This window comes from Odocoileus virginianus, chromosome 13, assembly GCF_023699985.2.
Source record: "Odocoileus virginianus isolate 20LAN1187 ecotype Illinois chromosome 13, Ovbor_1.2, whole genome shotgun sequence".
Taxonomy (NCBI): Eukaryota; Metazoa; Chordata; class Mammalia; order Artiodactyla; family Cervidae; genus Odocoileus; species Odocoileus virginianus.
This window is the reverse complement of record NC_069686.1, coordinates 1,481,149-1,498,387: the sequence shown is the minus strand read 5'-3', so window position 1 is coordinate 1,498,387 and position 17,239 is coordinate 1,481,149. Positions and strand designations below refer to the sequence as shown.

Sequence of the window (17,239 nt, the reverse complement as noted above, 5' to 3'; positions counted from 1 at the left end):
TGCCTTGACTAGTCTGGTAGTTCTCTCTTAAAGGGTACTGATATTTTGACATCCTATGGATACATTGTTGAAGAGAATATGGCATGGTCAAAATCTTAAAAACTTCTGTTAGCATTCACCCACAAGTTCTATCATTTCTGGTAGTTTAGGACCTTCAAGGCTAGTTCAGGTCACATAAAATATAACTGAACTAGGATATAATTTTAGTAGTCAATGACTCCTCTATCCTGGAAATTGTCTAGTAATCTATTAACTAGTCACTGGAAGACTGTAAGGAACATGGCACAAGTCAGATGGTGTTTCCGCCTGCTTGCATTGACCAAGATGTGTCTGGAAAAGTAAGTTGCATAGTTTGCCCTTCTTGATTGAGATGGTGACAGGAGCTTTGTGAAGATCTGAGCTCCATGGAGGTTATTAAGGATCAGCAGGAGTGGATGGCAGCTTTTAGCAATGTTAGAGCTTTGACAATCCTGACAAAAATTGGGTTTGCTTCTCTTCTGTTTTCACAAAAAGTATTTTGAGGCCCTCATTGGAGAAGAGGTGGGACTAAAGAACCATCATTCCCATCTGGCATGTGTCAAGCAAAGCACAGGCCAGAGATGACAGACTGGTAAGGAAACAATGACCCCTTTTTAGATTCTAGGTAGAAACTAGGTGGATATCTAGGTGGAAACTTCCATTATAGATGTCAAATTCTGGAGCATGATGAGGGTTAGAGCTGCACGTGGAGGGTTCAGTCATTCATATGTAAAAGTCACAAGAGCCTTCAGACCGCCCCGTGAGAGCATCAGTCGTAGGAAGAGACGTGATCAGGGCAGGAGGGAGCACATGCCCTGTTTTGTATCTAAGGACAGAGGGCTCCCGCCTAGTTGATGATAAAATAAAGTATATCAAGCAACTTCGCAGCCCAGCTTCGTCTATTGAATCCAGCTGCGCATCCTATCTGAGGCCACCCTCTATGAGGATTCCCTCACAGGGGTGCTCCTGGTTGCGGGGATCAGAGCCACATAGAAACATTCTAATCAAGTTGTAGGTGGAGCTGGGGAGCACCCAGAGACTGAAGTTGTCTGTCTTCCATTGTCTACATTTCCAGGGCTGATATGCAGAATTAATCATCAGTACAGCTTAAGCACTGACCAGTTAGGACAGGCATCAGTAATAATGTTGGAACTAGATCTCAGAGGCCTCCCGCTTGCCATATGTACCCTTTGCTGGATCATGAAGCTTTCTAGACTGTCCCGGGGGAGGGAGGCATTCAAAGAGCTCAGGGCTAGAGCAATACAGTTTACCAGACAATATCAAAGGTATTTTAACATTGTAGCCATATTGATAGATAGCTAAATATCAGTCCTGGACATTTCTTCTTAATTCTTTCCTGGATGAGAATTCATGTCTTGACTATTATGATCCTACCTTTAAACTATCTCAAAATCATCCACATTGGTTCATCTCAGCTACAACACACTGATACATCTTTTCTCTAGCCTTACATACTGCAACTGCCTTCTGACTGCTCTCTCTGCCTATGATCCCTTTCCACTGACAATGAATGAGGCTAGAAATCATGCAAATCCAGTCACTCTACCACCATGTGCCTTGGGAGAAATACTGTGTTACACCAAAGCACTTTGTTTTATGGGCTGCCAAGCAGGCAAAGAAGCACATCGTATGTGGACAGAGATTTTCTTCTCTGTCTACCACTGTTCAGGAGTCTGCTGAAGACCCGGCAGCACCAGCACGCCTCAGGCACTTAGCAATGGTTCAGGGCAAACGGTGGTAAAGGACTGAGCGGCTCATACACCAGGGGCTGGAGCAGTCTGCAGGGGGGAAGCTCAGCGAGATAGCAGGGGTCCGTCCAGGTTCCCATCACCCACATCAGGAGCATCCCTGTGAAATCCCGCAGCGCAAGCATCAGACTGCAGGAAAGGCAACTGGACTCTCAGGAGATGGGGCTTTTATGCTGCATGCTTAAGGATGTACAGGGTCAGATACCAGCACACAAGTGCAAAGTGGATTAGACTAGGTTGCCCCCCAAATTAGGGTCTGAAATGAGGACTTGAGTCAGGGTAGTTTATGACTCCAAGGGACAGGAGTGAGGGACAGGAAATGCATAGAAAAGGAGGAATCATCAACCCAAGGATACACTGGTGAGCTTTCACCACTTAGATAATGAGTTACGGTTTGGCTGGGACTCTGGGGAGTCACACAGAATATACTGCAGGATTGTCAGCCTGAGGGATGGAGGAGGGGAACATGTATTCCCTGGCTTCTCTCCTGCATTGCTCAAAGGTTACCTGGGAGTTAACTCTGTGTGCAGATTTGTTCATCCGTCAGAGTGACTGACTGGATTCCATCAGGAGTCACACACAGCAGTGAAGAGGAACCCCGGGGCAAAAGTAAGGGCCACATCCTGCATCTGAGGCAAGGCGTGGTCAGGTTACATCATGTGGGGCTGGTCCATGCGGCGTGGTCAGGTTACATCTGTGTGGGGCTGGTCCATGCGGTGTGATCAGGTTACATCTGTGTGGGGCTGGTCCATGCGGTGTGGTCAGGTTACATCTGTGTGGGGCTGGTCCATGCGGCGTGGTCAGGTTACATCTGTGTGGGGCTGGCCCATGCGGTGTGGTCAGGTTACATCTGTGTGGGGCTGGCCCATGCAATGAACCAGAGTGACATACAGATTGCCAGGGAACACAAGGCATCTGATAGAGTGTGACTCATGGCGACTTGGCTTTAGCCCCATGCTCCCCATTTAGTCCTGGTAGTTGCCGCTGTATAGCGGCAAGATGCTGGGAAGACTTGCTATTTCATCTTTCATGGTTGGAGAAACAGCACCTCCTCTCTTGACTGTGAGTCTGGTTTCAAACCTTGCAACTGACCGTGTGATTGCCTTAAAAACTGTGCTACAATGGATTTCCAAGGAACTCTGCAGGAAGCCAACAGTACTGGGGGGAAGGAAGGCTTTTGTGAATCAATGAGGACAAGTTCAACTTCAGCTCTCTAACGACTTTGCACAGCACAGAACCACCAGGAAACACCACCCTTAGAAAAACAGTAGCAACAGTAGTGGAGAGTACAGCACATCAAAAATCTGGTCCTATTCTCCAGTTTGCTGAGAAAGTATACTAATTAGGGCATCTCCCTTGATCTGATGACTTTATTTAATACCAAAAGCTGGTAGGATGAAATTGTTATTTTTTATTCCTTGACCTTTGTCTGGAATGCTCCTTCCCTCACCCCTCTCTTCTGCATTCCTTCCCAGGTTATTGCTACTCATTTTTTGATGCTTGATTCAGACACCACTTTTTATTGAAATTGTTGGCTTCATCTCTGTCTTCCTTAATAGATTTTCTGTGCTTGAGAACTCGAGAGCACAGAAATGTGTCTTTTTTTGTCTTTAAATTCTCATTACACCTACAGTGCTTTGTTGTTATTTAGTCACTAAGTTGTGTCCAACTCTTCAACCCCATGGACCTGCCAGGCTCCTCTTCCATGGAATTTTCCAAGCAAGAACACTTAAGTGGATTGCCATTTCCTTCTCCAGGGGATCTTCCTGACACAGGGATCAAACCTAGGTCTCCTGCATTGCAGGCAGACTCTTTACCAGTTGAGCCACAGGGGAAGCCCTTTTAGTTTGAGGAACTGATGGATAAATAGTGCTTTTAACTATGGAATGAAAGGAATGAAAGGAAAAAGAAAAGCAAATTTGGGGGAGAGGAAAAATGGATTTTGTTTGGGAATGCTTCTAGGACATTCAAGTAAAGATACTAATTCATTTTAGTTCAGTCACTCAGTCATGTCTGACTGTGATCCCGTGGACTGCAGCATGCCAGGCTTCCCTGTTCATCACCAACTCCTGGAGCTTACTCAAACTCATGTCTACTGAGTCAGTGATGCCATCCAACCATCTCATCCTCTGTTGTCCCCTTCTTCTCCCACCTTCAATCTTTCCCAGCAAGAGGGTCTTTTCAAAGGAGTCAGTTCTTGACATCAGGTGGCTGAAGTATTGGAGTTTCAGCTTCAGCATCAGTCCTTCCAATGAATATTCAGGACTGATTTCCTTTTGTAAATCACTGGGGGGCCTCTCCTCAGATGCCATTATCTTTTTTTTTTCCATTTATTTTTATTATTTGGAGGCTAATTACTTTACAACATTGCAGTGGGTTTTGTCATACATTGAAATGAATTAGCCATGGATTTACATGTATTCCCCATCCCGGTGCCCCCTCCCACCTCCCTCTCCACCTATTATTTTTTTGACTGGTCTGTTTCCTTCTGTCTCCTGCTTTGAGGAGGCAGTGAGTCTGCCGCCTGAGAAGCGGAAGGGGCTGTGGAGCTCTTCATTCCCTCTACTTCCAATATCTCAACCTTTCTGCCTCTCTGGGGTGAGAATTGACTTGCTGCATTTTGGCTCCCATCCACCCAAGCCAATGCTCTAGCTTTTATTTAGATCTATTTTAACTGTCAGAAACACTTCAGTTTCTTTTTCATCTCAATAATTTATCTTACTCTTTTGCAAAAGGGATATGAATCATAGTGGTCATCTTAAAAATCCAAGCCCATTCTTGCTTTTTAAATATGTAGATTTGAGGAAGAAAAAAAGGAAAAAGAAAGGGGGGAGGCACGCTGACGTATTATTTACATAATAAGGCACGTATGTTACAAACAAGCACCGTATTTTCTACCAAGTCATATTTTATGATTCTAAGCCATTTTCTCAAGCCTGGATTAAAGTTGTCTAAGACAATTTGACAACAAGAAATGGCAATTTCATTATAAATGGAAAGAAAATGTAAGAAATTTGTCATTTATAGTATAGAGTAAAACTAAGTTGTAATTCTTGTCTCATTATGATTTGTTAGTAGGAAAGTTATTTATTGTATATATTTAGTTTCTGTTATCAGCAAGAAGAAATGTGTATTATAGGAACTGAATAAACAAATATATTTTATGCCCAAGTAAGAAGCTGATTCTTTGCCTAAAGGAAGACCATATTTCTTGTTCTTCCATATTTTCTTTAATTAAAGATGAGACATGTTATTATGTTTCCATGGTGTTGCGTTATTCCTTCAAAGAGAATGAAAATCAATTCTTTTTAATTCCACAAGCTTCTCTCTTTCTTTACTCTGCTTAGTTACCATGTATCCATCTGCTTTTCTTCTTTGATGGTTTTAATGGTATTTCATTATTCCTTTGCTGTCATTTTGGAAGAATTTTGAAATGAAACTGTATTCAATCTATTTATCCAGAAGCCAAGTATGAAAATTTCACAATCTTAAATCTTTTTTACTGTGAAGGTTTGATTGATATTACAAAGGATCCAGACTTTGATGGAATCTATGATGAAGACATGAATGAAGATCCAACATATAATCCCAATAGCCCTGAAGAAAAAGCTGTATTTATGAAATATGCAGAAAATATCCTACTAAAGATGACATTCAGCACCACACAAGTTCAACAGTGTGAAAATGTTTTTATATTTGAAACAGCCTATTGGCTGACTAATGCTATAAAATGTAATCAGGATAATCTTGATATTTGTACCTACCAGAGATTACAGCAAAGATTATATCTTCAAAAAAAGATTATTCAAAAACACTTTGAGAAGAAAAAAGAAATCAGGAAAGGGATAGGATACCTAAAATTAATATGTTTTCTGATTCCATTTCTACTGAGCTTAAAAAAGAAGATGAAAGTTCCATATTTAAGTGGTCTGCTTCAGCCTTTTTCAGGTAAGAGTATTACCAAAATTATGTTTAAAATGTAGATATATATTGAATTTATGTTTAAATTCAATTTTGTTTATAGTATGTGAGTCCAAGCATATAACCAAGCTATAGCATGTTAAAAATAAAAAACATGTTAAGATTTGACAGAAAACAACAAAATTCTGTAAAGCAATTACAGAAAAGCAATCTGCAATTCCTTCAATTAAAATACAAATAAATAAAAAACAAAACGTGTTGTCTCCAAAGTAATTAAAAATGCCTGGTATATTCACATAGTAAAAGGTACATGTCTTTATCAATTACGAGGACGACTGAAAGACAGTGATTTCTGAGATATGTTATGTCCATGACAGGATGATGCTCTATCGTAGCTCAGGCAAAGGATGAATTCAGTGCACTTCTACTCAACATCCCTATCGTGTTTTTCAGGAAAATTAGAAATTGACCCAGATTAACATGGAGCAGTAAAAAATCATGGAGAAGGAAATGGCAACCCACTCCAGTATTCTTTCCTGGAGAATCCCATGGACAAAGGAGCCTGGTGGGCTACAGTCCATGGGGTCACAAAGAGTCAGACACGACTGAGTGACTGGCAGACACACAGACACAAAAGATCATGAATGGTCTTACATTTCTGAAAAGAGAAAGATGAAAATGTATTAAAAACTTTAGTAATATATTGATCCTATAACAAAAGAGTAGACCAGCGTAAGAGAAGAGGGAGCTGAAATAAGGTCATGTTTATATGGAATTTGACAGGAATACAGAGCAAACTATTCCTCCCACCCAGATTAGCACACAAATTGTGTATTTTCATTGGTGCTTAAACATATAGGCTTATTTACAGATGGCAGATTTTCGGTAGAAATTTTGCAAATCATTTAATGAAATTTGTGTCATGAGAATTATGATAGTGAAGCTTACAATCCATACCTGTGAACTATTTAAAAATGAACTCATGACAATCTTGACATGGACATGGACATCTCATGGACAATTGTCCAGGGATGTGTGTGCGGGGAGTGTCTTGTGTATGGAACTAATGTGCTCTTTAGAGGATGTTAGCTGTACCTGTAAATTTACTACTTAAATTTTTGGAAACAAATATGACTAAATGTTAATAATTAATTTCCATGTGGTGAGATTTGGGTGTTACAATTTTCTTTGTAATTTTCTGGACCTTTCGCATTTCTTAAAATATATACCTTATATTGATGAAACTACATTCTGCTAACAGATCAAAATACTGAATAAACCTAATCCTTGCCAGGATTTTAGAAAATTATTTTAAAAATAAATGTTATATGTGTAGCTTTCTAGAAAAATAAACTGATTATTTTTGTCATATGAGAGATACCCACCTTTTCTTTATCATGTCTCTCTTCCTTAACTAGCTCAGGTAACTTTTGTTTATTTAACTAGAGAGTCTCCATGGCACAGAGTTTCAAATCGCTTTTGATAATTGGGGGTATAATATTAGTCTTGAGCTCACACATAGTAATCAATAAGTAAATTAATGTTTTGAGTATTCTTTTGAAATGTCTGTACAAGGAAACTATCAAAAATGCCCAAAACATATGATATAAATATACATCAATATTTAAAATATACATTGAGCATAAATAATTTTATAGACTACAATTGTGAAGATTTCCATTTCACATGGATTCTTTTCACTTTATGTAAAAATGAACTGAGACCTCCAAAATATGACTGCTTATATCCTATTGTTGAACTTGTAAACAAAATTTTGTTTTCATCTTTTTGAGATGACAAAGTCAAGACAGAGCGAGAATTGCCTCCATTTATTTATGGACGAGATTTTAAATGCCAAAATTTTCACTACAAAGAGGATCAGTATTTTCATGTTCATGGAGGAATTGAATTTGATATCAGCACCCCTTCAATTGAGAATGCTTTGGAAGATTTTAAGGTTTAAATTATTGTTGTTCCTGAAATTGTTTGTCATTTCACAGCTCTTTCATCCTATTCTCCAACCAGAAGGAGTTTCTGTTTGGTACAGGCACTAGGCGGCTCTCCAAACGAGGACCTCCACAACACGCTAGTTTCTTCACATATCACACAACATACGTGAATTAAGTGCAAGTCTGTGTAAAGCCCCGTGTTAAATGTCAGAAACACAATGATCATCCTTGCAGGATTCATAGGCTGTATCTGCCCTGGAATAGTTAACCGAGTACAAAAGAAGTCCCTGAAAATTAACTACATATTCTTCCATTTTTTTCTCAAGGATTAGCACTAAAACAGAGATCCTCCAGAGTTCGAGAACAATAGTTCTTCATCTGGAAAACATAACACGTTTCAATTGTCATTGCTTTTCTACCTTCTCCACATTAATTTCTTGTAAAAAAAAAAAAATTTCCCTCAAATCCAAATTAGGGATTGTATACATTCAGTTATTATCAGGGTCTCTTGGGATATTTTATTAAAAATTTGTTATTTACATGTATAAAATTTAATCTAAAATAAGGCTTACGATTGTTTATACTTGTTTTTTTAGTAACATAATTTATATTTTAGAATAACTTAGAAAAAATACGGGATTGTGCTGTTAATACGTTTGCAGAAGACACAGGATACAAAGAATATTACTCAATACCAGTCATGAAATTGAACGGAAAAAGGTAAGGAACTGTTAGTAACTATTCACAGTATCACAACTTACTGAAAGCAGAAAACAGGAAACTGTCAAAATGCAAAGGCTAACTTCAAACTTCAGGATGGAGATGCTGGAACAATAATAACCCCCGTGAATGACTACAAACTCTCTAAAGTATTAAATGTTAGATTTATGACTTCACACACCTTGATACAGTTTCCCTGGTGGTTCAGTGGTAAAGAGTCCGCCTGCCAATGCAGGAGATTAGGGTTCGCTCCATGGATGGGAAAGACCCCCTGGAGAAGGAAACAGCAACCTACCCCAGTATTCCTGCCTGGGAAATCCCAGGGACAGAGGAGCCTGCAGTCCTCCGTAGCCTCAGGGCTACAGTCCGTGGGGTCACAAAAAGGTTGACATGACTTAGCATCTAAACAACAATAACACCTTGATACATTCTGTGCAATAATCCTTAGACATGGTCATTCGTTTCTTACAATGAACACAATGGTTAAATGGGGATGGAGGTGTTTTTGTCATAGAAAATTGTAACTGTTATAGAAAAAGTTTTGCCAGCATTCCAAGTCAGAAAAACTTGAAATTTTGTCTTTATTTTTTTTAACAGCTACTATGTGATCAGTTTTGAACTTGAAATTTTCTATCAGCAGCTGTATAAGACACAGTGGTGGGGAGCCATAAATGAAATAGTGAACAATTTGAGGCTAAAAAGACTTCCTCTGACAGATGCTCAATTACATGAACAATTCAAGAAAAAATTTGGTTTCAAGAAAGCTATGAAATGCAAGGTATTTCAGTGATTACCGCATAATTTAGTATAAGAAATTATAAATAAGTATCTCAAATTTTTATCATAGGGATAAATAATAGGTTAAGTGAAGTCTTTAATATGCAATTAAGATTCTATATTTTAGTAGCCAAAAATTCTGAGTTATACTTTTCTGGCCAAATTACAAAACAAACTGTTTATGAATGGAATTGCTATTAATCTTAATAATGGCTAATATTTATGGAGTGCTTATTTTGTATGCTAGGCACTGCTATAAATTCTTTCAACAAACTCTTTCTAGATGCTAGTACTATTGTTATCAATCTTATTTTACAAATGAGAAATTTAACTTGCAGTGAGTTGAGGGTCTTTCCCAAATCACACAGTTAGTAAATTGCAGAGTCAGGCTTCAGTTGTGGGGACTAAATCTAAGGAGCAACCCTGGCATCCTAAATCACATCTCTGTATCTGCTTCAATATGCCTTGACTTACAGCTTTTGAAACTGATAAATTAAGTGATGAGTTCACCAATTTCAAAGGGCAAATTGGCATTTATTTACCATTTATTTGTTTTAATGTGCATAAATGTTAAGTATTGATAAACTTAGTTTAATTTAAAAACATTGAGTGGTCAGAACATCTAAAAATGGGACATTTTCACCTCTCCACCTTGAGACATAAAGCAAAGAAGACTACTCTTGTAGCTGTATATTTCAAGCCTCTGGACTTCTAAGTTAGACCATTCTTAAGTTAGAGAAGGAATTTGATGCCCATTTGCTTTTTAAATATTTCAGAAGGGTATTTGTCTACCTTCCTTGAATTGTCTCCTGAAAAGAAAGATCTGCAACTCCTCCTTTATAAAAAAGAAGGAAAAAAATTTCCCCAAAATATTTTTAAAGTCCTCAGAATTTCTTTTTTTTTTTTAAGTCCTCAGAGTTTCTTATAGCCCTAACAACTTCATTGCCCAGTGGGACACTTTACACACGGATCTTGTGAAAATTCTACTGTAATCACACACCAGTCGTGTGATTACATTAACATAGTTCACTGTCCTTTTTGTCCTTTCACTAAATTTTAGGTGCATTTTGAAAACACTAATTCTGACCTTCCTCATAATTTTAGAGTATCCCATTTGGCATGAAGTCTGCTGTTGAAAGAGGATTGTATGCTGTTTTCCATACATTTAGCCGTAAAACCTCGAGCTCGACGATCAACGTTTCAGACGAGGCGGGGTATGCTATTTTCCATCACGCTGCTCTACACAACAGAGTCCCAATCATATGTCAGCTGTGCAATGCCAGCTTCAACGTCAATCAGCGACGCTTCGTTATCCTCAGCCAAGGTGCCATCGCGCTTTTCTCTCTTAAAATGTTTTTCTGTTACTTCAGCATCACAAATGCATGTTGAGTTTAACACAAGGTTAAAATTTAGTATTGGAGACTAGAGCAGAGTTGCTTCTGTTTTATTTCTCTCAGAGGGGCTCCTTTCAGTTTTCTAAGTATCAGCTGTTGCTCTCTTACAGAGTATTATTCATTTGTTTATTGTGTTTCCTTCATTGAATATAAGCTCCATGAAGGGCAAGGATTTGGCTTCCTTTGTTTGCCATGGTACGCTAGGGCCCAGAAGAAAACCTGGCCTTGGTAGATGGTTGAGAAATACTTGTTGAATGAATGGCATGATGGTGAATTCAGGGTGGTATTTAATAATCACTGACATAATTAATATACAGTGATGTACTGTAGAAATTCTGAGAAAGGGGAGATAATTAGCGATCCCGACAGAACACCCTGTTCTTATCCCAGGTTCTTAACCAGGTAATAATTTCTTCATACTACATAAACATATGTAATAACAAAAAATTCCTCTGTAATCATGATTTTAGGATTAATGACCCCTTTAAGGCTAACCTGGTTTAAACTTTAAAAAGCAAAATTTCCTGATTATTAGAATTACATACATATTTATATGTTCATTGGAATAAATTTAACCAGTATAAAAATAATAAAATTGAAAATGAAAGGAGAAGCCCTCCATAACTGAACAAGGGAGATAAGGTCTGATGCAACAATATTGGCAATAAGAAATGGTGATTTTATATTTTAACATGTTGTCTTAAGAAACTGTGTTAAATTTTCACACCAAAAATGTGCTTCTTTAATCCTATTGAATGTTGAACAATTTCGTACTCTGTCATTATAATTAAAATGTTTTGGCACTAAGATGCTTCTATTACTTAATTAAAATATTCAGTAGACAATGAACTTAGTTAAACTAGAGCAAAATTCAGTCAAAATGTAGTAGATGGCCTGTTATTTAAAGATGTGTTTTAAGAGTTTTTGATGTTAAAAAAAAAAACTTTCACTTAAAGTTTCTGTGTCATATTGTGACTACATAGATTTCCATTTGCTGAGAACTGAGTAGAGTCTGAAGTCTGGAAAATATCTAACTACTGGCAATGTCTGTGTATTATGACTTCACCAACACAAAGCTGTCCCCTGTGAATTTTGGCCAGCCACATGGAATGCAGCACCCCTGGGTCTGTCTGATGCCATATCAGGTGCATACCCATGCCTAGATAGCTTTGCCAAAAATTACACTCGGTCCTGTTTGATGTAATCCTGTCACCTGCATCTCAACATAGTCATTTTGTTCACCTTCATATGAGTCAATTTTGACTAATTTGGGAAACTGTTACATGTTAATACTCATACTTCTATATGTATTCCTTTTTAAAACAGAGTCATCAAAAGTAGACACGAAAAAAGAAAGAAATGGTAAGACTTAAGTAAAATATTTCACATTTTTAAAAGTTCACTGCATATATTAAAACTTATAGTATATAATCTTCAAAATGCTGTCACATGAGAACACAAAATGATCTTTCCATACAATTTGAAGTGTACATTTTTTCTACCTTTGATTATTTATTCACATTTTTTCAGTTTGGGCAGTAGTTCCTTTTTTAACCATGGAATTTGCAAATTATCTCTACGTATTTTTAGAAAATAAGGCCCAAAATGGGTTTTATGCCCCCCTAAATGAGCAGTTAATATGATTTAGATATACTGCCACCTAATGACAGTCACATTCTGTGCAGCCTGAGATTGCATCATTCTTGCTGACGTGAGACTTTAACCCAAGTATTGTATATGTAGAAATCAGGAAAAGTTTCAAAGGATACACCCTATATGTTTATATACATATATATATATATATATATATATATATAAGACTATACCTTCATACTCTATATAAGATAATTCAAAGAGGGTTTATTTTTAAAGAAATCATTTGCAAAGACCTGAATTTTGTAAGGGGAAGAGTGATAGTCATTCAGTCGTGTCTGACTCTTTGCAACCCTATGGACTGTAGCTCACCAGGCTTCTCTATCCATTGGATTCTGCAGGCAAGAGTACTGGAGTGGGTTGCCATTGCCTTCTCCAGGGGATCTTCCCGACCCAGGGATCAAGTCTGGGTCTCCTGCATCGCAGGCAGATTTTTATCTCATCTGAGCTGCCAGGGCAGCCTAGTGGAAGGGCAATGGTTACTGAAACCAGCCTCTTCCCGTTGATGGGAGAACAGCTAACCAGAGGTGACCAGAGAGGTTAGGGGTCCGGACCCCACCTCCTCCTCTTCCAGGCTCCCGCCAGGGCTCCCCTCTGGCAGTTACCAACAAGAAGACAAAGGGCAGGGGGTGCAAAATCTGCAGAGGCCTGCAAAATCTGAAGAGAGCAAGAAGGGTGGTGGAGGGAGGTGAGTGGCCTGGGGTGGGGGTAGGGGGGAAGGAAGCTTATCTACTGGCCCGTCTACACCGTAGGAATTTACAGCTGAGTTAAGGCTTCCCTGGTAGCTCAGATGGTAAAGAATCTGCCTGCAATGCAGGAGACCTGGGTTTGATCCCTGGGTTGGGAAAATTTTTTGGAGAAGGAAATGGCTACTGACTCCAGTATTCTTGCCTGGAGAATCCCATGGGCAGAGGAGCCTGGTGGGTTACAGATGGGGCCCCAAAGAATAGGACACGGCTGAGCAGCAAACACTTTCAGCAATGATATACCTCTGGCATTCTTGCTCTATTTTTTTATTTTTCTTTCCTAAATATTACTTATGGCTACCTTGTGTAATATTTATTTGTTTACTCTGACTCCCTGAATTGAATATAAGGTCTAGAAAGGGCAAGGATTTGGTTTACTTTGCCATGGCATCCTAGAAGAAAGCCCGGCATAGTAGGTGGTCAGGAATGGTTATTGAGTGAACACATGATGGATGAAGGCAGGGAAGTATTTCAGAATCACTGACATTATTAGTATAGAGTAATGGACTATAGAAGTTCAGGAAAGAGAGAATGAGAGAAAGGTCCCAAGAAAGCGTCTGTTCTTTAGACCAGAGTGCTTTCTTTACCTGAGAGGGGTTTCTTCAGACTGTATAACTCACTCCAGAACGTCCCTGACTCGAGCATGACCGGGATGGTGTTGCTCAGTCCCAGCACTACTGACGCGGTGGGCTTGGTGATTCTGTGATGTGAGGGCTGCCCTGAGCGCTGTGAGACGTTTAACAGCGTCCCTGGCCTCTACCCTCTGAATGCCACTAGTGACCCGCACTCCAGCTGTGCCGACCAAAAATACCACCAGACATTGCTTATGTTCGGGGGGGAGGGGGGGAGCTTTATCCCACTTTCATGGGGTAAAACTCTCAAGTGTGTAGGAATCACATGTATCTTGCTAGATGCAGACTGACTCAGCGCCTGGGTGAGAGCCGAGATCCTGCACTCCCGTTAAACATGCTTTAAAGGAGTAGGAGGGGGATGGAAGAGTATCATTCCTGCCCCTTGGTTGTGCTGAAATATTTTTTGGAAGAGGATAGAGAGGAGAAGGAGAAGATCCTGTGGCGGTGTCTGCTCCAGTAAGCTGTGGTTCTCTGTAATCTTCCTGCCTACCTCTCGAGTTTTAGGAGCAGCATTTCTACCCTGTGACCTCACTTCTCTAATGGATCTAAGAAGAGCTGTTCATTTTTCAGCTTGTTCAAGTTTCTCTTTGCTGTTAGGATGGATTGGGGAGTTTTAAGCTCCTTACATGCTAGACCAGAAACTAGAAGACTAAGCAGTAATTTTAAATAATGAGATTTGGCTCAGATGTTATGTGTTTTTAAAGGCTATGACATAGAACTTAGACTACTAAGACAGGCAGGAAGCCATTGAAATTTTCTTGAGTTGGGAGAAAAATTGCTTCACTGAGGAAATCCCATTTTGGCTGAGGAATAAATAAGATTTAGGTAGACCCCAATCACAGAAGTACTGTTTGGGAGAAGGAAGCTTTCAGATAGCAGAAATAGCCCAGAGTGATCAGATAATTCATCATCCAAATCAAGGAGTTAGAAAATGAACGGGCATTATTAATTTTATGCTGGGCAACAGGCATAGACCAGTACTTTCCTGGGAGCCTGGAATGTGTGGTCAGTCACTGTATATTCAAGGAGCTACAAGAATGAAGAGAGCAAGGTGTGTATGTTGTGTTTCTGTCCATCTATCTCACCTCTCTCTCTTTCTTCCCTTCTTTCTTCCTTTCTCTTTCTTCTTGGAGGGGAGATGGTTCAGGTTAAGCTGGAGCTAGTGCATCCTTTTTTTGTACTCATGATCAAGTGGTCTCAGGAAGCCACTAAAGAGTTTTAAACAAGAGGTTAAAAGATCAGATTTACCTTTTGAAAAGTGAATTGGGAAGGGCAAGAGCAAAGTGGGGCTATCAGTTGAGGTTCTAGAGATACTTAGACTTGGTGATATGAGTGCATGCTCAGTCACTCAGTTGTGTCCAACTCTTTACAACACCGTGGATTGCAGCCCACCAGGCTCCTCTGTCCATGGGATTATCCCAGCAAGAATACTGGAGCGGGTTGCCATTTCTTATTTTAGCAGATCTTCCCAATCCAGGGATTGAACCCGTGTCTCCTGCATTGGCAGGCGGACTTCTTACCCCTGAGCCTCTTGGGAATCCCCCAGACTTAGTAATGAGGGCTGGTTATGAAGATTAAATGAGAGGACTCATCCAGATTTCTGGTTTATAAAACTGGCTGGATGACAATATCCTTCATGAATTAGGGAACAGTGAAAGAGGATCAAGTTTGGAGGAAAAGATGGGAGCTCAATTTTGAATACGATAAGTTTGAAGTGGGGTGTGGAGATGCCTAGTGAGATAATAGATCTGGAGTTTGGAGAATAAATCAGATCTAGAGGCATAATCCTAGGAGTTATCAACTTACAGGTTGTAAATGAAGCCATTGAGGAGATAAAAGTCTTAAGGCTCGTTTTGACATCAGGACAATGAAAAGGTCCCAAAGGAGACTGCACAGTAAGTAGCCAGAGAGATTGGACAAAAATAAGAGGGTCTCATATCTCAAAAGCCAAGGGAAGAAACCATTTTAAAACTGAAGTGTTCAACTTACTGTTGAGAAGATAAGAATTGAAAAATACCCACTGGGATTTAGTGACATAGAGACCTTTTATGAGCATATATATTTTTTTAATTTTAAAGAACTTTATCATACTACAAAGCATTTGAATAAAATGGAAAATAATTTAAACAAGAAATAGTTTATAACACTGATAAGACTATTTTATATATTGACTTAATTTTTCAAATATTTAATATTTTGAGCATTATGTTTGTTCTTCGTAACTTATAAAGAAGTATTTATTTTTAATGTCAGGTATCCCGAGTTAAAGGAATATAGAGTTGCCTAAATTAATCCTTTTAGTGCTCTTCTTAGAGCTTTTATATCACACAGAACTAAGCTCTGTGGTTGGACACGATGAATAAAAAGGCATGTTTTTTAGGAATGTTAGATCCTTGAGCACTGCAGTAATTGTCTATCCATTCTAGGTCCAACACCTCTACACCTGGCAGCCCAAGTTTGCTCCTTAGAAACAACCATCTGTCTGCTCTGTTTCAAAGCTGATTACACACTTTCTGAAAAAAGAGGCTGGATGCCGATTCACTTTGCTGCTTTCTATGACAATATCTGCATCATAATTGTTCTCTGCAGGAAGGATCCTAGTTTACTAGAAGCTGAGGCAACAGCTGAGTAAGTTGTAAAAATACAAATTTCTGCTTTCATGTCTTGCCGCAAACACTGACACTAGAAGGAACAGTTGTTATGACTGGTTTGAAAGGCTATGTCAGGCTTATTTTGCTGCCTTTTCTGGTCACTATCTTCTTCTACCACTTATCTTTAGAATTTATAAAGATTGAACTTCTATTAACCTATATAAGTTTTCTGGAAGAATAAGGAGTAAGTTCTAGGAAGTTTTTCCTAACCTTTTCCCAAAGGGTGGTTCTACAGATTAGTTTATCAAGTTAACTACTTAGTGTCTTAGAAGAAACGCGAAACAAGGGAAGGAGAAAGTTGTTCTAAATTGAGCCTTAGACAACCAGGAGGCCGCTCCAGACCGAGGTGGACAGACCATGGACAACAGGAGAAATATCTAGTGGTATCCAAGACAGAAAGACAACACGAAGTGGGAAAACAACTTTGCAATAGGGAAACAGCCCAAACAATGTTCTGTTTTACAATTTAGCTAACTCGCAACCTTCAGGGTGAAGGTAAACTTCTCCTGAGGGTACTTTCTTGGCCAGTAATCTAGCTACCAGGCTATTGTTTTGATTTAGGCAGAGTTTCAGATATCTCTGAATCATCAAATAACTTGTCCATTATTACTCACTGTAGAAATAAATCCTCCCTAGGTTGGGGCAGAGCTGTGTGTGGAGAAAGCTTTCTGGAAACCAGGATCTCTGGCTAATAGATTCTCTGGCAAATAGACTCTGGAAAGAGCCAAGAGACGTGGAGATCTGAGTTCAGTTCTTAGTTCTGTCATATTTTGATGGTGTGTCTTTGAGCGCAAGTGGGGTAAAAGACTGGAAGCACTAAAAACGTCAAACAATTGAAAATCAGAAGTGGAAGTAAGAAGCTATCTGTGACCATAAGGAAGAAGCAAAGGATTTGTAGAGATCTATGTGGAGCTCAATGAGAAGTGTGACATGTGTGATATGGAGACGGATTAGGAGGGTATGACGGGGACCTGAGCGATCAGGACACAGATGGTGGTTAGCATGGGTG

At 39.2% G+C, this 17,239-nt stretch overlaps 1 protein-coding gene across 10 annotated transcripts in view; it reads left to right on the top strand.

Annotated features, from left to right (window-relative positions):
* The window catches only part of ANKAR (ankyrin and armadillo repeat containing), a 53,344-nt gene that overhangs the window by 5,964 nt on the left and 30,141 nt on the right, over nucleotides 1-17,239 (top strand). For all 10 annotated transcript variants that reach the window (XM_070475879.1, XM_070475878.1, XM_020896254.2 and 7 more), the window contains 7 exons: nucleotides 5,298-5,735; nucleotides 7,502-7,665; nucleotides 8,274-8,377; nucleotides 8,975-9,155; nucleotides 10,259-10,478; nucleotides 11,875-11,910; nucleotides 16,006-16,207. In XM_070475879.1, the coding sequence (XP_070331980.1) occupies nucleotides 5,298-5,735; nucleotides 7,502-7,665; nucleotides 8,274-8,377; nucleotides 8,975-9,155; nucleotides 10,259-10,478; nucleotides 11,875-11,910; nucleotides 16,006-16,207 (1,345 nt within the window). The remainder of the gene's footprint in view (nucleotides 1-5,297; nucleotides 5,736-7,501; nucleotides 7,666-8,273; nucleotides 8,378-8,974; nucleotides 9,156-10,258; nucleotides 10,479-11,874; nucleotides 11,911-16,005; nucleotides 16,208-17,239) is intronic.